Source organism: Cucumis melo, chromosome 2 (assembly GCF_025177605.1).
Source record: "Cucumis melo cultivar AY chromosome 2, USDA_Cmelo_AY_1.0, whole genome shotgun sequence".
Taxonomy (NCBI): domain Eukaryota; kingdom Viridiplantae; phylum Streptophyta; class Magnoliopsida; order Cucurbitales; family Cucurbitaceae; genus Cucumis; species Cucumis melo.
The window spans coordinates 16,260,770-16,284,630 of record NC_066858.1 but is presented as its reverse complement, the minus strand read 5'-3'; the positions used below and the strand labels follow the sequence as shown (position 1 = coordinate 16,284,630).

General features: G+C 34.2%; 3 protein-coding genes across 3 annotated transcripts; 2 read left to right on the top strand and 1 right to left on the bottom strand.

The window, feature by feature from the left end:
• The first annotated feature begins 8,793 nt into the window (after positions 1-8,793).
• LOC103502727 (GTP-binding nuclear protein Ran-3-like) lies at positions 8,794-11,406 on the top strand. Its single transcript, XM_008466778.3, has 8 exons — positions 8,794-9,045; positions 9,145-9,214; positions 9,792-9,848; positions 9,971-10,088; positions 10,412-10,501; positions 10,597-10,776; positions 10,869-10,946; positions 11,033-11,406. The coding sequence occupies exons 1-8, from the start codon at positions 9,043-9,045 to the stop codon at positions 11,100-11,102; spliced, it is 666 nt and encodes a 221-aa protein (XP_008465000.1). The 5' UTR covers positions 8,794-9,042; the 3' UTR covers positions 11,103-11,406.
• Positions 11,407-16,668: 5,262 nt separating this feature from the next.
• LOC103502728 (GTP-binding nuclear protein Ran-3-like) lies at positions 16,669-19,414 on the bottom strand. The gene is made up of 8 exons (XM_008466779.3): positions 19,220-19,414; positions 19,053-19,122; positions 18,250-18,306; positions 18,018-18,135; positions 17,565-17,654; positions 17,279-17,458; positions 17,109-17,186; positions 16,669-17,033 (listed from the first exon to the last, which is right to left on the bottom strand). The coding sequence occupies exons 1-8, from the start codon at positions 19,319-19,321 to the stop codon at positions 16,964-16,966; spliced, it is 765 nt and encodes a 254-aa protein (XP_008465001.1). The 5' UTR covers positions 19,322-19,414; the 3' UTR covers positions 16,669-16,963.
• A 1,253-nt stretch (positions 19,415-20,667) lies between these two features.
• On the top strand, positions 20,668-23,432 carry LOC103502729 (GTP-binding nuclear protein Ran-3). Its single transcript, XM_008466780.3, has 8 exons — positions 20,668-20,804; positions 20,898-20,967; positions 21,631-21,687; positions 21,813-21,930; positions 22,330-22,419; positions 22,528-22,707; positions 22,800-22,877; positions 22,953-23,432. Exons 1-8 carry the CDS (start codon positions 20,802-20,804, stop codon positions 23,020-23,022), a joined length of 666 nt encoding a protein of 221 aa, XP_008465002.1. The 5' UTR covers positions 20,668-20,801; the 3' UTR covers positions 23,023-23,432.
• Positions 23,433-23,861: the final 429 nt, after the last annotated feature.

Here is a 23,861-nt window from a genome sequence, read left to right as displayed (position 1 = left end):
TACAAAGGTATGTTTTTGTCGCCATTGATTTTTCCTTCTTTGGTAGGATCAGAAGAATAAGGAATTTCAACTTTAAAACTACAGAGGCCAAGAAAGAAAGCAAAGAACTTTCATTTTTTTTTTTTAATTTCTCCCAAAACCCACATAGATTTTTTCTCAAAATAAGACAAAGAAGACAAGGAGACGGAGAACGGAGAAGAGAGATTTCTCCTCATAGCCGTTCGAAAAGCAAAGAAGACGAATAAGACAAGGAGATGTTGAGAACGAAGAAGAGGTTGTGCTGGGAATAGATAAGAGATTATAAGATGAGGGAGATGGAGAAGACGAATAGAGGAGAACGGAGAAGACGAGGATTGAAGGAGAAGACAAAGACAAGGAGAACGGAGAATAGAGAAAATGAGGAGAAGGCGAATCGACTGAAAAAGACGAAAAAGACTGAAGAGAGCGGTGCAAAGTTAGAAAAATAAAAACTTAACCTAATTACTTATATTTATTAAAATAAATAAATAAATATATATATTATCGGTTGAGTAATCCGAGTTATCGGGTTACCCGGGTTATTCTTATACTCCTATAAGTTGATTAATGAATAAATATCCCATTTTTCAAATGCTTGATTTGTAAGTCAAGACAAAATTTTATTTTTTCGATATCTTTCATCTTGAATTCTTTCTTTAAATCATCTATTGCATTTGAAAGCTCTTCAAGACTACAAGTCCAAAAACTTGATGTTTGGAAAGTGAATTTAATTATGCCTCAATTGTTTCTATCAATAAAAACCAATCTTCTCCCTGTCTACATTCTTCAACATATTTTGGTTTAGAATACTCGTTTTCGGATATAATATCAAAAGCAACATTATATAAAAAAAATGTTGTCAACAACTACATTCGTTCGTTTCCATCTTTTTCTTGTCATGACATAGTTTATCGAGATCTCATTATTATCCTCGATTGTTTTATCTTCTTTGACATTTTTGTCAAAAGTCAAATTTTAGATTTCTTCTAGAACATCCACATCTTTGATTGGACTCGATTTCTTTTTCGAGGATTTTTATCTTTGGAACTAATTGGTCTACCACGCTTCTAGCGTGTTCCAAATTCATTAACGATAACATGCTGTGTAGGGATATCAATCTTTGATGGGATATTTGCAGCTGTTATATGTGATTTAGTTACTTTCTTTGCATTTACAAATGCATCTAGTAACTGATTTGCTATATTTTGAAAATGAATTATTTTTTTGAACTTTAAGTTCACATTGGTCTGTACGAGGATCTAAATGAGACAATAATGATAGGTTCCATGTAATTTCTCTTTCCAACTTCTTAATTTCTCCCCCTAATGTTGGAAATTTGTCTCATTAAAATGACAATCAGCAAATCGTGTGGTAAACATATCACGCGTTAGGGGTTCAAGATATTTAATAATTGAAGGGGAGTCAAATCCAACATATATTCCTAGCCTCCTTTGAAGACTCATCTTAGTACGTTGTGGTAGAGCGATTGTAACATATACTGCACATCCAAAAATTCTCAAATGAGAAATATTTGGCTTATGACCATATGTTAATTGTAATGACGAATACTTTAATCAGCTGCTAGTCTAATACGCACAAGTGACGCAACATGCAAAATAAGATGTCCCCATACAGATGTAAGGAGTTTAGCTCTCATATGCAAGGGTCTAACAATTAATTGCAAACGTTTTATAAATGATTCTGCTAAACCATTTTGTGTATGACAAGATGTTCAACACTTATTCCAATAGACATATAATAATTATCAAATGTTGGGGATGTAAATTCATAAACATTATCAAGTTGAATATTCTTAATTGTATAATCAGGAAACTCTGTGATAAGCTCCCAATATGCTTTAAGTTAACAAAGCTAGAGGTCCTTCTAGGATCCTTGTAAACGGACACAAATGAGTCTAACTTACCGAATGATTCCAACCAAGAGTTTAGTTAGAGGATGAATCACTCTTAGATCAAACTTAGAATCTATGATGGTCTCTCCTAGATCCTAAGACGACTCACTCCAGAATTAGATGGATCAAAACTAATCCAATGAATCGATTGAACGTCAAACCTAAGACAAGATTTGATAGAAAAAGACAACACCAAAGGGGTTGAATAAGCAAAAGCTTTTTTTAGTATTCATTCTGTTCCATTTCATAAGCATTACAAGCCTTTTTATAGGCCAAATGGTCATGGATAAACCAAGGAACTCAAAAGTCATTCAAATACACTTAATTGCAAATTGTAGAAAATAAGACCTAGGAACTTAAAACTTGATTACACATCAAACGAGCAACCATTTCTCAAAATTAAAAGATAGAATTGTTTTTAAATTGTCTTAAATATGTGATATGTAATCCGCCCCTCATAATGATAATGTTTGACAACCTTGACATCACGAAATTCCAAGAGATGCAAGTTGGATAGCTACCTCTTCACAAATTCTGCACACTTTTTTCGTTTCACGTGTCATCTTGACTCTTACACAACTTTTCCCGTGCCATCTTGACTCCATGCTCTTCTTGACTTGCTGAACTAATATTATACAAGAATTTGAGTTCAAAATTCTTGGTTTCTCGTTGTGCATTTGCCAGCTTTTGAACATGCAGTATGAAAGCCTCTTGTATCTTCAGGTACATGTAATAAATTATTGATTGAATCCACATCACTCTGCCCTTAACTTAATTATTTGAGTAAGTAATTTTGCAAATGCAAGATTTCGATTTGATAATAAACACACATGTGACCATCTGCTGGATGTGTCTATTAAGAACATAAAATACTTAAGTGGTCAACTTGATGAGTTAATCGATCCATAAATATCACCATGAATTCGTTCAAAAAATATAGGTGATTTGATTCCCACTTTAGCTGGTGATGGTCTAATTATTAATTTGCCCTGAGAGTGAACATCACATGATAATTCATTAGATTGAAGAATCTTCTGGTTCAAGATTCTTCAATAATTCTTCTCATCATTATGGATTCTGGAAGACACAATCGATTGTGCCAAATTGCAAATATGTCTGAATTCATGAACTTCAAACTCATTGTTGCATATGTTTCAATTACTCGTATATGAGTATAATATAATCCAGAAGATAAAGTAGATAACCTTTGTTTTTCTAAACCCTTCGATTAGGTTTGCAGAACCTGATATTGTATTGGCTTTTGCTTCCAACATTGTTAATTTGGAAAAATATTTTTACTTGTCGGTATTGTGTGCGGTAGTTGCACTATCAGCTTGACACATAACTTCATTGCTCATTTTTAAGTTATTTAGCTAAGAAAATTATTCATGCTTCTTCATTAAACAAAATAATTATAATCAGGAAAAAAAACTTAGCATATATATAAAAATGAGAGATAACTGGATGGGTCAAATATATTATCAGTTTGATATGCAAAATTTGCTTCTACATTTTTTTTCTCTCTTTTTTTGTGGACTTTTATTTCCTATGATCATTGTTTAATGTGGTTCTTTTGAGATTTGGATGATTATAACAACCAACCACGCAAAGTAATCATTTTTTATTTTATTATAGTTATAACAATCGTCAAATTTAGAATGTGATTGTTCCTAGTCAAGATTAATTACTTTCATTCATCACTACTAAAATTTACAACATTCACTTGAGGAAAATGTTGTTTCTTTAGTCGACTGATGTTTATGATTTTTTAATCAATAACTCATCATCTCTTTCAATCATAAAAAGATATTAAGATAAGTGTTAGAATTATTAGAATTAGTGGGCTTAGCCCATTGGGAAGATTTACCCTAAATATTCTTTCCTTTTTTTTTTTTATCTCTTTGTACTTTTCTATTTATTCCCTCTTGTACCTATTGTATGAAAAATCAAAAAAATAATAAAACTATAAACATCGTGGTTTTTCTCCCGGTTCTTAGGTTTCCACGTAAGTTAGTTTCTTGTTTATTGCTTTCAATATGGTATCAAAGCGAAGCAACAACGAAACCTTAGAAAAAATTTTAAGAATCACCTAGACCAAAACAGATGCCGTCGCCGCCACTACCGCCGCCTCCACCGCCGTGGACACCACCATGGAAAAACTACTCCAACGGATTCAGACGCCACCGATCTATCCAATGGGCCAACCCTCGTCGCCGTCCGTGCAACCTTTCGGCCAGAAACGACTTCACGCACCACCTCTGTCGGGCACCTGGGTCCATCCATTAATCTCACCGCCCATCCAAACCGCTTCTACGCGACGTCGTCTGTCCAATCATCTCATCCTTCTGTTCCTCCGCCGCTGCACGTGCCACCCATTGTTGACGGACAGCAACCTTCAAAACTGTCAAATCTGTACAGCAGTGCAAATCTATCCGTCGACCCTTTACTGCATCCTTTCTTCTATAGGAACGAGGCTGATCAACCCCATAACTGATCAGGGACTGAAGCAAGCGAGTCATCGGCACCCTCCGGTTATGGACAGCCATATGTTCGTGGTCTCGGGATTAATCAAACCTACAGGAGAACTGTTTTTTAAGATAGTAGTCCTTGGCACAGACTGATCTACCGATGTATTCCAAGAACCCGGTAATTTCGCTTCCTCACATGTCTTCAAATTATATAACTAACTTTGTTGCCTTTAGTGCTCAATCCTTGACCAATGATAATGAGAAACCAATTCTCGTTTGTGAGCACTGCAAGAAACAACGGTATACCAAGGATCAGTGTTGGAAACTCCACAGTCGGCCCCTAAGAGGTAACAAGCGCTCCTCCAACGACCAACAGAACTCAGAGCGTATCGATATTAGGGAGACTATCAGCACCTCTAAGCCTATTAGCCCTACTGCTAGTCAAAACAGCTCTCCTACTCTAAGCGCCATTGTTCAATCAGGTATGTCTTAGTCCCTTGGCTTTATTAGTGTTGATAGGACGAATTCCTGAATTTTAAACTCGGGGGCCACAGATCACTTGACAGGTTTCTCGGAGCACTTTGTTTTTTATACCCCCTGTACCGGTAATGAGAAAATTTGGATAGCTGATGGCTCTTTAGCCCCGATTGCTGGGAAAGGACAAATAGTCCTCTTTGACGGTTTCTCCCTCCAGAATGTTTTGCATGTCCCTAAGTTTTCTTACAATTTGTTATCTATCAGTAAGATCACCCGTGAGCTGCACTGTAAAGCTACTTTTTTACCGGAGTCTGTTTGCTTTCAGGACTTGAATTCGAGAAGGACGATTGGCACTGCCCGGCATAGCAGGGGACTTTACATCCTTAATGATGATACCTCCGGTAGTAGTATCTCTACGACTAGTTTACTGTCTTCCTATTTCAGCACCTCTGAACATGATTTTATGTTGTGGCATTTTTTGTTAGGTCACCTGAACTTTACGTATATGAAATATTTGTTTCCCCATCTCTTTATTAAAATAGATGTCTCCTCGTTATCTTGTGATGTGTGCATTCGAGCAAAACAACATCGTGTTTCTTTTCCATCACAATCATATAAACCCACACAACCGTTCACCCTTATCCATATTGACGTTTGGGGTCCCTCCAAGGTCACCATCTTATCTGAGAAAAGGTGATTTGTAACCTTCATTGATGATCATACCCGTCTTACCTGGGTCTACCTTATCACCGATAAATCTAAGGTTTTCGCTATTTTTCAAAGCTTCTACCACACCATTGAAACACAATTCCATAAAAAAATTGATATTCTTCGGAGTGATAATGGTCGGGAATTCCAAAACCATAACCTTAGTGAATTTCTAGCCTCTAAAGGGATTGTTCACCAAAACTCATGCGCCTACACTCCTCAACAGAATGGAGTGGTCGAGCGACAAAATTGTCGCCCTCTGGAAGTAGCCCTTCCCTTATGCTTTCCACTTTCCCTCCTTCATACCTGTGGGGAGATGCTATTCTTACAGCAGCTCATTTACCAATAGAATGCCTTCTCGTATTCTTCACCTTCAAACTCCCTTAGAATGTCTTAAGGAGTCCTACCCCTCTACTCGTCTTGTTTCAGAGGTTCTTCTTCGTGTGTTTGAGTGTACTGCTTATATCCATAGTTTTGGCCCTAATCAGACCAAATTCACCCTTCGGGCTCAGGCTTGTGTGTTTGTTGGGTATCCCCTTCACCAGTGTGGTTATAAATGCTTTCACCCGCCATCTAGAAAATACTTTATCACTATGGATGTTACTTTCTGTGAGGACCGATCCTATTTTTCCATTAGCCATCTTCAGAGGGAGAGTGTGAGTGAAGAGTCTAACAGCACCTTTGAACTTATCGAACCTACTCTTAGTACCGTGTCTGACATTGATCCTCACCCTATAATCCTACCCACAAACCAAGTTCCTTGGAAAACATATTATATGAGGAATCTTAGAAAGGAAGTCGAGTCCCCCACCAGTCAATCGCCGGCTCCAGTCCAAGACTCCAAACCTCCTCGAGATCAAGGTATGGAAAATCCTACTGAACCTTGCACTAATAATACAATGAATGAGAATGGCAGGTCTGATGTTGCTGTTCTTGAAAATGTGGAAGAAAAGAATAGTGGTGATGAGACTAAGGTTAGAACAGAAACCAATAACAATGAAACTAAACAAGATCATACAGGGAAACTTAACAAGTATGACCCTTCTCTTGATCTTCTTATTACACTGAGAAAAGGTACTAGGTCTTGTACAAAACACTCCATATCTAATTATGTCATACGAGAATCTCTTACCACAGTTCAGAACTTTTACTGCCAACCTTGACTCTACCACAATACCGAAAAATATTCATATTGCTTTAGAGTGCCCTGAATGGAAGAATGTTGTCATGGAAGAGATGAAAGCTCTTGAAAAGAATAACACTTGGGAGATCTGCGCTCTACCCAATGGACATAAGCCTGTGGGATGGAACACTTGACAGACACAAGGTAAGGTTAGTTGCAAAAGGATTTACTCAGACCTATGGTGTTGATTATTTAGAAACTTTTTCTCCTGTTACTAAGTTGAATACAGTCAGAGTCCTTTTTTCTGTTGTTGTAAACAAAGATTGGCCTCTATATCAGCTGGATGTTAAAAATGCTTTTCTGAATGGAGATCTAGTAGAGGAGGTCTACATGAGCCCTCTACCTGGTTTTGAAGCCCAGTTTGGTCAACAGGTTTGTAAACTTCAGAAATCCTTATATGGTCTAAAACAGTCACCCAAAGCATGGTTTGACAGATTCACTACTTTTGTCAAGTCCCAATGATACAGTAAGGGACACTCTAATCACACTTTATTTACAAAAGTTTCCGAGACAGGGAAGATTGCAGTTCTAATAGTTTATGTGGATGACATCGTTTTGTCTGGAGATGATCAGGTAGAAATCAGTCAACTTAAGTAGAGAATGAGTAATGAATTTGAAATCAAGGATTTGAAAAATCTGAAATATTTCCTTGGAATGGAAGTGGTCAGATCTAAAGAAGGTATCTCCGTGTCTCAGAGAAAATACACCATTGATCTGTTAACCGAGACAGGTATGTTGGGATGTTGTCCCGCTGACACTCCTATTGAATTCAACTGTAAATTAGGAAACTTTGATGATCAAGTTCCAGTTGATAAAAAACAATATCAACGCCTTGTGGGTAAATTGATTTACTTATCTCATACTCGTCTTTATTTCCTTTGTTGTGAGTACTGTCAGCCAGTTTATGCAGGCTCCTTATGAGGAACACATGGAAGCTGTCAAAAGAATTCTGAGATACTTAAAAACAACACCTGGTAAAGGGTTGATGTTTAGAAAGATAGACAAAAAGACCATTGAGGCCTATACTGACTCGGATTGGGTAGGATCTGTTGTTGACAAAAAGTTTACCTCCGATTATTGTACCTTTGTTTGGGGCAATCTTGTAACTTGGAGGAGTAAGAAGCAAATTGTTGTGGTTAGGAGCAGTATTGAGGTCGAATATAGAGCTATGAGTTTGGGAATATGTGAGGAAATTTGGCTCCAGAAAGTCCTGTCTGATCTTCATCAGGAATGTGAAACACTATTGAAGCTCTTTTGTGATAATAAAGCTGCTATTAGTATTGCTAACAACCTAGTTCAACACGATAGAACTAAACATGTTTAGATTGATCGGCATTTCATCAAAGAAACTCTTGACAGTGGGAGCATATGCATTCCATCCCTTCGAGGCTACAGGTTGCTGATGTCCTCACCAAGGGGCTTCTCAGACCAAACTTCGACTTTTGTGTTAGCAAGTTAGGCCTCATTGATATTTACGTCCCAACTTAAGGGAGAGTGTTAGAATTATTAGAAATAATGAGCTTAGCCCATTGGGAAGATTTACCCTAAATATTTTTTCCTTTTTTTTATCTCTTTGTACTTTTTCTATTTATTCCCTCTTGTATCTTTTGTATGAAAAATAAAAAAAATAATAATAAAACTAAAAACATCGTGGTTTTTCTCCCGGTTTTTAGGTTTCCACGTAAGCCGGTTTCTTTTTTATTGCTTTCAATAATAAGAACATAATATTCTTCAAAATATATATTTTTCTCGATATTGCTAATGCAGGAGCATATCCAAAATATAAAAGAATTGTTTTCTGATGACCATATGCTTAATTTCATTTTAGTGTATCAAACTTTCATGATAAATAAGTATCCTATAATAGAAATTTAATATTTATCAAATATGCAAAATAATGTTTATTTTATTAATTAGAACGAGTAAGGAAAAATCAATATAGGACGAGATGAAATGATATGTGGCTATGATTAGTAAGCATATATAGATCTATATTTATTTTGATATTTGGGGGGTGGGGGTGAGAGAGAAAATAGTGTAAAAACAGCGCTCAAAATTCAAAAAACTCAGAACATTCCAATTCCACGAAAGAGAAAAACAACGATGGAGCGTGATTCCACTACGGATCCAACGGTCAGAAAAATAGCTTCATTTGAAAGCCAACTACAGCTTACTCTCTATAAACCCTCCTCTTCACCTCTCAAATCCCCATTTTTAACCTAAATCTATCGCCGATTTCTTCATCTCCCACTCCATTTTCAATTCGACGCTATCCTATGGTGATCATTCCTCTCTCTTTCTTTTTACTCTCTCTTCTTCTTCACCCCCTTACTCTTTCTCACTATTTTCTTTATTCTGTTTCCTTTTCGTTTTCCTAGGCTTTGCCGGACCAGAAGACTGTTGATTATCCTAGTTTCAAGCTTGTCATTGTTGGTGATGGTGGCACTGGTATGTTCTTTTTCTTCCTGGCTGGTACTGGTAGTATTCTTTTCAATTTGGAGAGTCAAGAACGAAGCTTAAAACTTTCAAATGTTTTAATGCCGTTGGTTTTAACAAAGATCGATGGGGCATTGGATTCTTTATCTGAGAAGAAAACTTGTCTCTGGTCTATTAGGGTTTTAATCCCTCTGATAGCACCCGATAGTCGAAGGGTATTCTAGATTATTTCTTTAAAGAGCATGTATAATATAATCCAGTTACTTTGTTTCTGTTTTTGGCTTAGATAATTTAAATAGGAAATTCGTCATTCTTCGTTGTATAAAAACTCGAAAGTTCTCATGAGATTTCCTGGTAAATGAGAATTTTGAAACGGTATCGACAAAAAAAAAATGAAAAGTAAAAGATAAAGATAAAGAAAGAAATATTTCGAACTTTCAGAATATTAGATTTTGTTCATCAGGTAGATTTTAATTGTTTGATTTGCTTCAGTTTGAAGGCCCTTCCTTCGTTGAGATGGATTCATCTTATACTTAACAAGGCTTCAAATTACGAGTATGACTGAATCATGTATGTTATGTTTGCTCAGGGAAAACCACATTTGTGAAAAGACATCTCACAGGGGAGTTCGAAAAGAAATATGAACGTAAGAATTGTTGCTATCCCCCCAATTTTTTTTTATTCATTGTTAGAGATAGGGTTTTAGTTAAAATTAATGAACAACTCATAAATATGGGTTTGGCCTTCTGTTGTTTCTTATGAACTTAGCAACCATTGGCGTGGAAGTGCACCCTTTGGACTTCTTCACAAACTGTGGAAAAATTAGGTTTTACTGCTGGGACACTGCTGGGCAGGAGAAGTTCGGTGGTTTACGGGATGGCTACTAGTAAGTTAATAAATTGGGTCTCTTCTATTCTTTCGTATGTTATATGCTCCCAAGTTTAAATATTCCCAGTTGTACTTTGTTGTTTCACTAGCACATTTTCCTCGTTTCTGTAGGCAGCTTGTTTCCCTCTTGCAACAATGTTAAGTTTTATATTTTTCTTTTTGTACATTTATTTGATCTGATAGATTATTTTATCTTTACAATCTTGTTATGCCTTGATAGTATTTTTTCCGGTGGTCCTTCATTTCTGTTAATTACTTTTCTGATTTCAATTTCCTCCTCTGATGAAGTTCCTTATTTGGTGTCTTAATTCATGATTGCAGCATCCATGGGCAATGTGCAATCATCATGTTTGATGTTACTGCTAGATTGACATACAAAAATGTTCCTACATGGCATCGTGATCTTTGCAGGTAATCTAACTTTTGTCTGTAGGAAACTGAATTGTTTCAACGTCAGGGCACTCTTCTTCAAGCTGCCTGCCATCTGATGACTTATTAACCTGCAGGGTGTGTGAGAATATTCCAATTGTTCTTTGTGGAAACAAGGTAGATGTGAAAAACAGGCAGGTTAAGGCCAAGCAAGTCACATTCCACAGGAAGAAGAACCTACAGTACTATGAAATATCTGCAAAGAGTAACTACAATTTTGAAAAACCATTCCTCTACTTGGCCAGGAAATTAGCTGGGTAAATCCATTTCCCGGTTCACTTTGTATTACATTTTTCTTTAATGTGGGAACTTTCATGACAATGGATTTCCTTTTGTTATGGCGATTCAGGGATGCAAACATTCATTTTGTTGAGTCTCCTGCCCTTGCTCCTCCAGAAGTACACATTGACTTGGCTGCCCAGCAACAGTGAGATTTTTGGATCCTAAGTCATTACTAATGAAACCATTCGCATTCTTTGGAGTAACCCATATCTATATGTTTATTTTCTGCAGGCATGAAGCTGAATTGGTAGCAGCTGCCAGTCAACCTCTTCCTGATGATGATGACGATGCTTTTGACTAAAACTGGTCGATCAACTGGTGATGTTGCCCTCTGCGTATCTATTTTAAGTGAGATCTTTTTTCTCCTTGCTAGGATTATTAGAAGGGAATAGTGCGCAGGGTATGGGTGAGGATTGAAACTTGAATTTTGAGAACGTTAGTTTTCTTCCTCCTGGATAAAAGAAATTTGTTGTGAATGTAGATGGTGGGTTTTTTCTGTTGGTGAGATTCTCTATCGATTATAATAGAGCCACATGGCCTTTGTTGAAAGTTCATCATGCAGAAAATTTTCTAATGAGAGTGTTGCACTATTTGATTTGTGTTCATTGTTCCCTTGTTTCTTCTCTAGGGTTATCATTTGTTCCAGAAAAATGGGTTTAGTGAGGTGTTGAATGCTTGATGAAGAAACTTAGGTAATCAAAACTTTAGGAACTCGGTTTATGTTTGACGTTGAGATAAAGTAGGATGATTAGTGGGTTTTTTTTGTGGGTTATATGGGTATAATTAAAGCAAAAGCTAATAGATCCAAAATCTTATTAAATATGAGCGATGAAAATGATGGTTCAGTATTTTTTATTGTTTGGTGTCGCATTAAATATCATAATCGTCTTCTAATCAAATGTGTGCACTTGTGTTTTTATGGGGAAGGAATCTTAACATATCAAACCAACGTCAAAATAGATTGGTGTTTTGAAAAACATATGTAATAATAAAGTTGTTATTTGTTAGTTGATGAGCCATGTATGTTTCAATTTAGTTAATTTGGATTATTTCATTTGATTTTGAGTTGAGCTTAGAGCTAGATGTCCATAAAATCTACAAAATCCAGTAGTTCTAGGTTTCTATTCTTATTGTAACCCAATTTAGGGAAACTGTTGTTGTAGCTTATTGAATGAGATATCCATTTGAGAGATAAAAGACATTGAGAGGGAAAGGTGGTGGTTAAGATAGGAGAGAGATAGATATGTGAGACCAGATAATCTATCTTAGGTGTCGTGCTCTTTTTTATAATTCCTTTTTGACTATTCACATAAAAAAAAAAAATATCAAAATGTTCAAAAGATTGAATGGGACGTTTTCTTTAAAATTAATAATTTTAAAATGTTAGATCATAATTTAATTAAAGTAATAAAGACTAATTTAGAAACCAGCAGATAATTGTTAGTGTTGTTTACTCATCAGTCACTAGACATTCACTTTCTCTAAACTTATTTTAGAAACAGCGATCATACTTTTAAAAGTATAGGTAGATATCGGTGATAAAGCATATCACTAGTTGACTTTTCTACTACATTTGCAACTTCTTAAAAACTTCGTTATATACGTAATTATTATCGTGCTATATAATTCAATTATCTTTTAATCTTTCTTGGCACACAAACAAATCCTTTGTTAAAAAATCACCTACCAAACTTTTGAATAAGTAACCTTGTAAAGTGAACCAAATCCCCAAGAATAATTTGTGGTATCTTTATAAGATGTTGAACAACAAAGTAGAAAATGAGGTTCAACAAGCTCATATCAACTCAAATAAAGAAAATGAATCTTACCAAACTCGACCTAACTCAAATGAAGCACATGTTAGAAATTCATGGGACAACTTTCTAAGTCAAACCTGTCAAACCAATTAAGAGGTAATCATTATGCCTCAAGGTTCAATGACGAAGGTTCAATGACGACAAAAGTTAGAGCTAAAAGACTTCAAGATGGATTAAATGCTTGTTTACAAACTAAATTTCAGCCTTAACGACTAGTTAGGAACTTCAAGAGTCACTTGAACATTTAAAGATCATAATAAATCTAGAAATTCAGATTCTTTCACATCTTTAAAGGTATTGTTGAGTAAAAACATGGAACCAGTTTCAAGGTCGGTCAAGAGAGATAGCAACCTAGACTCTTCGAGCCTTCGGATCGCTACGTGGGGGGTGCTGCCAATTTTCTAGTAGTTCGTAAGTTCTGGCCTGTGCCACTCCAATCGTGTGAGACTTTATCTGCTTTCAGCTTATCCTGCTAGCTTCTGCTTTTTGTTCATGGATTTTCTTTCTGAAACATTGACCTGGTTGTTTCAAGTTTGACTTATTTAATGTTATGTATTTTCATTCACTATAAGTTGAAATGGTATAAAATTAAATGTTGTGTCCATTTATATAACGTTCTTAATTAATATTTATCATAGTGTTATCTTTCGAGCTTTATGCTTTTCTTTGAATTCTCGTGTTAAAATGCATGTTTAGAACTTTCAATCTAGTTTGATCAACTAGATTATGTAGAGTTCGAAATCTTAAAGTTAGGAACAAATTCTCCTTCCTTCTTGATCTTTGATCAATCTTTCCAAGCTAAAATCTATTTAGTTTTCTTGGAGTTGTATAATTATTTGTTTAATCAAGGTTATTCATATTACTATTGTGGGGGTTTCACTTAAAATAAAGAAAATTCTCAAACATGATTGAATTAGTTCTATTTATCACATCTACAAGTCTCGTATGATTGAAAAGTACTGAAAATAGAATATGATTTTGGGAGTTAGTTTTAATTTTCTTTTTTTTTTTTAAATAAAAAGTTCTAAGACAAGTGAGGTAGTGACATATTCAAATTACCCCTGGTAAAAAGAAACTCTAAGATGTTGGTCCCTTTTCTCCTGTTTCCTCCATCTTCGTGATTCTCATATTCTCTCACGCCATAGGTGATTTTTACTAACGATGATGATGAGGCAGCACAACAGGGTAGGTTCGAAAGCGACTTTAGCCGTGAGTGAGGCAATTTATTTAAAGCGGCGACGCAAGAAGGAGCCACAATCAACCTGAGCAAAGTTTAGTGGCTTCTTTGTCCTTTACAGTTTTGTTTGTACAACAGTTTCCGGTAATTACAAAAAAAAAAAAAACCTGAACGATCATTTAGAGAAACTAGCTCCAATAATTCATAATGACAAAAATATCATCAAAATCAAGAAACTATAAAAAGCTGAAAGAACTTGCTCAAACTTTTTATCTTCTTTATAATCTTTTATCTTCTTCACTACTTTTTCGTCCATCATCTTTCTCGTCAATCATTTATATCTTCGTAACTACTTCAACAGAACTGTCTCGATCTATCACGATCTGTCTCGCATACAAAAAGGTTGAATCTATATCCTCGTACTCTACATTCTAATCTAAAAAAAAAAAGAAAATATAATTATATATTAAATATTTAATGGTGAAAGGAAGAATTAGATAAATATCTATCACATAATAAGAGAATAAAATGTATTAAACAATGCAAAAAATAAATAAACGATCATGTAAAAAAGATAATAAATACTAAATGATCATTTAACAACGGTCGTATAAAATAAATTAAACCATCGTATAGAATAAACTAAACGATAATTTAAAGACGCTTATCGTTTAAACCATCGTATTGACTTAGATACACGATCGTTTAAAGACGCTGATCATACAAAATATTGAAAATTTTTGTGTTCATAAAGATGAGCGACCGTATTCATATACCAAAACAATGATCTCTAAATTGATAAACGATGATGTTGATAGAGGTAAATGATTAAGTAATTCAATGAAAATTATCGTGAAAAACTTCAAACTATCGATCTTCATAATGAAATACACAATTCTTAGAGTGATTCTTAAAAGTTTTAAACGAAAAAAAAAACTTTAAATTCTTACAAACAACAAAAAAACAAAAACGACATTCATACTGAAATATAAATTTTTAGTTCGACGTAAACAATCATCAAAATCTTCAATGATCTTCATCAAAATATGATGTTTTACATTAATACCTACAAATTCTAAACATTCTATCTTGACGCTAAAATATATAATTTTGAACGAAATTTTATAATCAACTAAATAACTCAAACAAAAAACAACATTTAGAATATTCACCGAAACCAAAATCACTGAGACAATATTAACAGAGTAATATAGACAATCTTGATTGTCCAAGATGACAAGAAAAGAAATGGTGTTATCGAAGATGATGAATATGAGAGCGAATGTTGTCGAAAATTACGAAAAAGGCAAAGAATGACCAAGATGAAAGATATATAAAAGACGAGATGAATAACTCGAAAACGACGATCGTGAAAAAATCGGGAAGAGAAGAACTATCAGATTTGAAATATTGTTATAAAAGAGTGAGGGCAAATAAGGAATTCTAAAAAAATAATTTGTCTTAATGAGCTTGTTATACAGGCCGTAAATAGTTTACAGTTTTGTTATATTCATAAAATTTTTCTTATGAAAAATCTAACAAAACATGTAAATATTTAAATTTTAAACTCATTTTAAAGAAAGTGTTTAAAAGAAAATGTATACATTAAAAACAGTTTTTAAAAAAACATTTTTCTGCGTAAATAATCAAAACGCATTCTAAATCACCTAAAGACTTGTATAAAATTGGTTTGGAGATGTATATTACAACTTTTGAATTTGAGAGATATTTGCAATATGTCTATGAGATAAAAACAGTAGCTAAAAACTTCATAAAACATATATAAAATCATTTTAGATCACCTAAAACAAGTACAACGTTGATTTGAAGTTGATTATTTCAAGTTTTGAAGTTGCGAGATATTTACGAGATATTTACGAGAAATTTGTATATAAAACAACTAAAAAATTCAATAAAACAGGGGTAAAAACACCCTAAATATCTAAAATAAGTATAGAATTAATTTGAAGTTGGAAAAAAAAGGTATACTACATTCACCAATTTCTCAATTCCAAGTCTACTTTTACTATTAATGGAGGATTAGTCAACCAAAAACAATCAACTGTTTAGTTAAGCCACTGCCATCACCACCAAAATGCAATCGCTATTCTAAAAGTAGAAATTTACTCCCTTTGAATACCCTAGTTCAAAATTGTAGATGCTCTTGAAGTTTTAGCTGTTGTTCGTCGTAGCAACCGTACGTCGTAAAAATCACAACAGTCAAGGGTATTGGAACCAAAGGCACCAGAGAAGGGCTAGACATGAGGTGAAGAAGAGCAAGAGAGATGAGAAGTTGAAATTTAGGACTTTTACACTAAGGGGCAGTTTTAACTTTTCATAACTTCAATGGTCTCAAAAGTTTTTAAATTTAAAATCCATCTCAAAGATCTTTACACTCATTTTTGGCAATCTTTCAAGTTTCCTCAAACTAAGTGAAGAAATTTTCAAAAATGAAAGGTAGAAAGTTAATATGAAAACAATATAACATACTTTAAAAGGAGACTGGTAAATTTTGCTGAAAATTTAGACTGGAAAGGTATTAATGGAATTTTTAAGTTAAGAAATATTAATGAAACAAGAAACGATGTTATGATGGGATTTTGAGAACCTATCAGATTCAAGGTCGAAAATGAATTTGACATGTACGAAGATATCTATTTTATGATGTCATTGTGCTATTATAAAATAAATGTAATGATATGTATTCATCAACCATGCACCTAAATAAACGTATGCCGAAGAGAGGATAGCACAATTAATATACGTGTGTTAATAACAATAAAATCTGTGTTTCGAATCTCTTTGCCTCTCATTAGACTCCAAAATGACACCAAAAGATAACCCTAAAAGGGGAAAATGAGCACATAAATCAATAAGTGGAACATTCGATAGAGAAATTTCTTCATAACGAACTTTTATCAGAGGCCATATGGCTCTCTATTAATCGATAGAGAATGTCACCAACAGAAACGATCCATCTACACCACAATTTTCATTCATCCCAGGGGAAAACCAACATTTTCATAATTCAAGTTTCAATCCTCAGCCACACCCCGCCCACCTATTCCTTTCTATTAATCATCCTAGCAAGGAGAGAGTATCTTACTCAGAGGGCAACAGTAGGAAATAGATAAGCAAACAGCATCATCACCATATGGTCGACCATTTCTACTCAAAAGCATCGTCGTCGTCATCTGGAAGAGGTTGACTTGCTGCTGCTGCTAATTCAGCTTCATGCCTGCAGAAATAAGCAACATATAGATAAGAATGAGGATGGTTTCATTAGTAATGACTTAGGATTCAAAAGTCTCACTGTTGCTGGGCAGCCAAGTCAATGTGTACTTCTGGAGGAGCAAGGGCAGGAGACTCGACAAAATGAATGTTTGCATCCCTGAATCGCCATAACAAAAGGAAGTCCATTGTCATGAAAGTTCCCACATTAAAGAAAAATGTAATACAAAGTAAACCGGGAAATGGATTTACCCAGCTAATTTCCTGGCCAAGTAAAGGAATGGTTTTTCAAAGTTGTAGTTACTCTTTGCAGATATTTCATAGTATTGAAGGTTCTTCTTCCTGTGGAATGTAACTTGCTTGGCCTTAACCTGCCTGTTTTTCACGTCCACCTTGTTTCCACAAAGAACAATTGGAATATTCTCACACACCCTGAGAGTTATTAAGTTATCAAATGTTAAGCAACTTCAAGAATAATGCACTGACGATACAAGAACACATTCATAAACAATTGTTCTTACAACAAATGATAAATTACCTGCAAAGATCACGGTGCCACGTGGGAACATTTTTATATGTCAATCTGGCAGTAACGTCAAACATGATGATTGCACATTGCCCGTGGATGCTGCAACAATCATTAAAAACACAAAATGAGCAATTTCAGCGCTAGGATAATCGAAATCAGAACAGAAATGAAAGTCCATCACGAAAAAAAAAATCACAACATAACAAAACTCTCAAAGCAGGTCCCATAAGTACGGTAAAGATAAAACAATCTAACAAACCAAATGTGCTAGAGAATATTGAAATTTCAACAATACTGTTCGGAGTAAAATGTAAAGGCCAACTTATGAGGGAAAATGATAATTGAAACAGACTCCGTACAGGTAAGAGGAAATAGTGCAATAGAGTATTTAATGGGAAACAGAGGAGTTTGTAAGGATAGAAACACATCCGAAAGAATAAATTGTCTAATTCTTTAACTTACTAGTAGCCATCACGTAAACCACCAAATTTCTCCTGCCCAGCAGTGTCCCAACAGTAAAATCTAATTTTTCCACAATTTGTAAAGAAGTCCAATGGGTGCACCTCCACGCCAATGGTTGCTAAAAGTTCAAAGAAACAGAACAAATTCACAATTATAAGGTGTTTGTTCATTTTAACTAAATCCATAACAAGGGATAAACCACACAATGGAGAAAATTTGCAATATTTCTTACGTTCGTATTTCTTTTCGAACTCCCCAGTGAGATGTCTTTTCACAAAAGTTGTTTTTCCTGAGCAACAAAAACGTAACCAATTCAGCTATACTTTTAATTTCAAGTATCATATGAATCCATCTTGACAGAGAAAGATCATTCAAAATGAAGCAATAAAAACAATCTAACATGCCTGTTTGGATTGACTTTCTAAGTGTTTATAAACATATTTTTTGCACTTATAAACACTTATTTAGACAGTTAGAAAGTTAATCCAAACACACCAAACATCTAACTTGATTTACAAAACCCAATATTCTAATTCATGAATCTCTTTTTGTTTCTTTCTTCCTTTCTTACTACCGTTATATCATAGCCCTACAGATTCATATGGATATAAAGAAGTCCAGACCTCAACTGCAAAACAATGTCATGAATTTTCAAGTTTTAATAGTGAACCAAACAAACAATGACGAAAGGGAGAAATCTTCATGTTCAAATGACCTCAGCCAAAAAGATAAAGAAGTTCAAGTGGATTTATAATATATTAAAACAATCAATCATGAATACAATTAAACAAAAATTTAAAAGCACAATAAATCATGGACAAGTTTCCTTTTGGAACAGGAATCGTATTCCCCATCCGTTTTTTGTTAAAATTATACGCCATTGATACAGTTTCAAGTTTTCTAAAGTTTTAAGTTTTCTTCTTATCTCTTTAAGCTCAAACTAGAACTACTAGCTAGCAAAGACCATGATATATTGGTATCACCATAAGATATTATACAGCTATTTCCAAGGCAAACTGAGGGAAAAGAACATACCAGTTCCACCATCACCAACAATCACAAGCTTGAAACTCGGATAATCAACAGTCTTTTGGTCGGGCAAAGCCTACAAAATTCACACAAAAAAAAAAAAAAAAACCAACAAATACTCAGGAAAGTAAAAGAGCGTATCCAGAAGTAAGAGCAAACGAGAGGGTACCCACCATTGGAATGAATCGAAATGGAAATGCGAAACAGAGAGCAAAGGATCGACAATTTAGGTTAAAGTGGGTTGAGATTTGAGGACGAGGGTTTACGGTAAGCATTAATGAGTTTTTTCTCCCCTCTCTCTCTTTTTTCTTTTTTTTTTCTTTTTCTTTTTCCTCCTCTTTTTTTTTTCTTTTTTAATTTCTTCTTCAAATTTAAATTTAGCAAAAAAAAAAAAAAAAGATTCTTTTTAAATTGAAAAAATTAAAAACATATTCACATTCCATAAATTAAAAAAATTCATTATACTTTTAATTTAAATAATTTGTCAAATGTTATATTTTTAACAATTTACCAAAAAAAATATTTACACTATACTAAAAAAACCACTAAAAATTAAAATTTATTAAGTAATTTGTCCATTTTACTTTTTTTTTTCTTTTTGACAATTTCCTTCACATTCATATACTTAATTAATATTGCAAAATTTAGTAATATATTGGTTTAAATACTATTATTGTTCCACATATTTTTTAGGGTTTTTACTTTTTAAATCTTAATTTTTTTATAAAAAAACTCCATGGAGTTTAAAAAACAGCCCCCGAGAGGATATTCAAAACAAAATTCGTTATTAAGAAAACAAATCATAATTACGTGGGACTTCTTAAATTAGGAAAAAATGTACGGATGACTTTTTTCTAAAGTTCCAAATGAAATTTGGATGAATATTATAAAAACAAATGAAAAATGACTTTCTGTTGATGTCATCCACATATGAAGTATCTATTTGACTTCAAAACAATGTGAAATACCGATTTGACCTCAAAATGTGTTTGAGAGCTTGTTTCTAACTCTCATCCCCCAATCCCGTTTCTACAACTGCAAACCTTTTCTTCATATTTCTTTTCATTTGTTCAAATTCTTCCTCTTGCTTCCTACTTCCACTCCTCGCTCTTATTCTTCATCACACACACTTGCTATTTTTTTTTCTTTGAGAAAAAAAGTACATAAGAAAGATGGAATAGAAAAAGTCCCAAAGCAAAGATGGAAAAGAGAGAAAAAATTGCAGAACAAAAAAAGAAATGCATAAAGAACACAAAGAAAATGACAATTTTAGGTGATGAAAACATTAGCAAAAAGATCAAAATTAATTGAAATTTAAATCTGATTTGGACCCTTAATGCAATTCTTCCCCTAAATTATATTCATAGTAATTTCTTATCTTTTAAGATACACTAAAATTAATAATTAAACTGCTTTATTATTTATTACAAACATGTATTAATAAAAATAAAATAAAATAAAATATGAGATAACAAAATTTTGTCGTGTGGTGAGGAAATAGCAAAACTGCGCCCCAAAATTCAAAATAAAATAAAAACTCACGAGATTCAATTCGATCGAGAAAAGCAACGGTGGAGAGTGATCCCATTACAAATCCAACGCTCCAAAAGATAGCGTGAGTTGAAAGCCAGTTGAGAGCAATAGCCTATAAACCCTCCTCTTCAACTCTCTCAACCCCCATTTCTTAACCTAAATCTATCGCCGATTTCTTCATTCTCTCTCACTCACACCCATTTCCAATTCGACGCATTCCCCATGGTGATTTTATTACTCTCCCTCTCTTTCTTCTTCATCCCCCTTACTCTTTTTTTATGCCTATTTGTTCATTCTATTTTCTTTTCAATTTCCTAGGCTTTGCCGGACCAGAAGACTGTTGATTATCCTAGTTTCAAGCTCGTCATTGTTGGTGATGGCGGCACTGGTATCTTCTTTCTTCTCACTCTTTTTTTTTATTATTATTATTATTTATATAGAATAATAATCACTTCCGATCGCTGTATCATACCTTTTGGTCATCTTTGCTAGTCAGTAGTACTAGTTTTGAGCTTGTAGTGAGAAAGAAGAAGGCTTAAAACTTTGAATAATATCTTAATGCCGTACCATTTGAACAAAGATTGGTTGACTGGCGGATTGGATTCTTGTTAAGAGAAGAAAACTTGTCTTTGATTTATTTGGGTTTTATTTTTTCAGCATTCAATCGATCGTCTAAAGGTTATCTAGATTAATTATTTTTAGATCATGTATGATCCATTCATAGTAACTTCTTTATGTTCTTGGCTGAGACAATTTAAACAGGAAATTCGTCCTCCTTCCTTATTGTCTGTTGAATCATTGATCGTTTATAAAAACTTGGCAATCCATGACATTGCCTTGTAAATGACGATTTTTGAAACGATTACAATAAAGGAAGGAAGGAAGGAAGGAAGGAAGGAAAGGGATTCGCGAATTTTTCGGACATTGGATTTCAATTGTTTGTAATGCTTGGGTTTAAAAGGCTCTTCCTTGGTTGAGATGGATTCATCTAATTCTTAACAAGACTTGAAAGTTTGATTATGACATAAACTATTTATGTTATGTTGCTCAGGAAAAACCACTTTTGTGAAAAGACATCTCACAGGGGAGTTCGAAAAGAAATATGAACGTAAGCTTTTTTGCTATTTTTTTTCTTCTATCTTTTAGCTTATTCGTTCTCTGGGGTTTCTTTTAAAATAAACAAACAGCTTATAAGTATGAATTTTTCCTTCTATTGTTTCTTTATGAACTTAGCAACCATTGGCGTGGAAGTGCACCCTTTGGACTTCTTCACAAACTGTGGAAAAATTAGATTTTACTGCTGGGACACTGCTGGGCAGGAGAAGTTCGGTGGTTTACGGGATGGCTACTAGTAAGTTCATAGATTAGGTCTTCTGTTCTTTCGCATGTATTTTTCTGCTCCCAAGTTTAAATATTCCCAGTTTGTACTTTGTTGTTGCACTTGCACAGTTTCCTCATTTCTGTAGGGAGCTTGTTTCCACACAATTATGCCTTTACTGTTTATCCTAAACATGAATTGAAACTCACAAGACTAATTGTAACTAATTCCTCTTGCTACATTGTTGGATTTTCTATATTTCTCTTGTACATTTATTTGATCTGATGGACAATATTTTCTATAACCTTTTTGGATCTGCTTTGGGATCTTGTTATGTCTTGGTATCATTTTCATGGGGAACTCTTGTTTCTGTTCAATTCTGTTCTGATTTTAATTTCCTCCTACTGATGAAATTCCTATTCCTTATTTCAGCATTCATGGGCAATGTGCAATCATCATGTTTGATGTTACTGCCAGATTGACATACAAAAATGTTCCTACATGGCATCGTGATCTTTGCAGGTATTCTAACATTTGTTTTTAGGAAACAAAACAAATGTGTAAGAACGAACTGTTGCAAATGCATTCTTCTGGAAGCTGCTTACCATCTGATGACTGATTAACCTGCAGGGTGTGTGAGAATATTCCAATTGTTCTTTGTGGAAACAAGGTGGATGTAAAAAACAGGCAGGTTAAGGCCAAGCAAGTCACATTCCACAGGAAGAAGAACCTACAGTACTATGAAATATCTGCGAAGAGTAACTACAACTTTGAAAAACCATTCCTTTACTTGGCCAGGAAATTAGCTGGGTAAATCCATTTCCCGGTTTACTTTGTATTACGTTTTTCTTTAATGTGGGAACTTTCACGACAATGGACTTCCTTTTGTTATGGCGATTCAGGGATGCAAACATTCATTTTGTTGAGTCTCCTGCCCTTGCTCCTCCAGAAGTACACATTGACTTGGCTGCCCAACAACAGTAAGACTTTCTTCAACACAACTCATAACCAATGAACCATTGAAGTTCTCTCACCTTGCTGATATTCTTCTGCAGGCATGAAGCTGAGTTGGCGGCAGCTGCCAGTCAACCACTGCCAGATGACGATGACGATGCATTTGAATAGAAACGTGGCTTGAACATCTGGTGATTTTCTTTATCAGATTATCTTTATTTTCTCCTTTTCCTCCGAGTGATCTCGGTGCTAGGATTGACAGGAGGGAATTTGGATTTGGTGGGGGGCTGGATTGGGTGTGGGTATTGATAGAGATTTGAGTTTTGAAAACGTCAAGTTTTCCCGGAACAAACAGAATTTGGTGTCAATGATTGGTTTTTCTTCTTTGTTTTGTGAGTGAGTGAGTTGTGTATCGATGAATGTAACTGTGTGGATTAGATGTTACAGTATTTGAGATGAGTTGATTCCTTTCTTCTCATATCCTTTGTTCATCTTTCTTGGGATTTTCTTGAGTCAAATGTTATATGTTCTGTTCCGTTGACATCTATTTATGTCTTTATTATAACTAGTGAGTTCTCTTACATTCTTGTTATTATTTTAGCTTAATTATTTTATTAATGTTATAGAATACTTATGTAACAATCATTTTAAAATTAAAGTTGAAATTTTTAATAGATGATAATCTATTTTTGAGATATATTAAATAGACATCAAAGGAATAAGCCTGGTTTCAAAATAGTGAATTATTAGAATGTTTAATTAATGGCTATTGAGTGGTTTTAGCTTCAAATAGCAATATTTAACCATTATATCTCATGCTTTCAATTAGCATTTGCATTTTCTTTGAGTTTCTAGTTTAAGAAGTAAAGTTATGATCGACATAAGTTAATCAAGTGTTTGAAATAATCTCTTTTATAAATGTTTATATTTTACGAGGGCACATTATTATTTAGAGTTCTTCCTTTTGTTCTTCCACATTTTCATTGTGCCTTCATTTGTTTAGTCTTTTT

Coding starts and splice junctions, on each gene's coding strand:
- LOC103502727 (XM_008466778.3), top strand. Junction 10,089..10,411: donor GGTTTACGGGATGGCTACTA/GTAAGTTAATAA, acceptor TCATGATTGCAG/CATCCATGGGCAATGTGCAA. Junction 10,502..10,596: donor TGGCATCGTGATCTTTGCAG/GTAATCTAACTT, acceptor ATTAACCTGCAG/GGTGTGTGAGAATATTCCAA.
- LOC103502728 (XM_008466779.3), bottom strand. CDS start 19,321: ATGCTTACCGTAAACCCTCGTCCTCAAATCTCAACCCACTTTAACCTA. Junction 17,459..17,564: donor TGGCACCGTGATCTTTGCAG/GTAATTTATCAT, acceptor AATAACTCTCAG/GGTGTGTGAGAATATTCCAA. Junction 17,187..17,278: donor TTGGCCAGGAAATTAGCTGG/GTAAATCCATTT, acceptor ATGGCGATTCAG/GGATGCAAACATTCATTTTG.
- LOC103502729 (XM_008466780.3), top strand. Junction 20,968..21,630: donor TGTTGGTGATGGCGGCACTG/GTATCTTCTTTC, acceptor TATGTTGCTCAG/GAAAAACCACTTTTGTGAAA. Junction 22,708..22,799: donor TTGGCCAGGAAATTAGCTGG/GTAAATCCATTT, acceptor ATGGCGATTCAG/GGATGCAAACATTCATTTTG.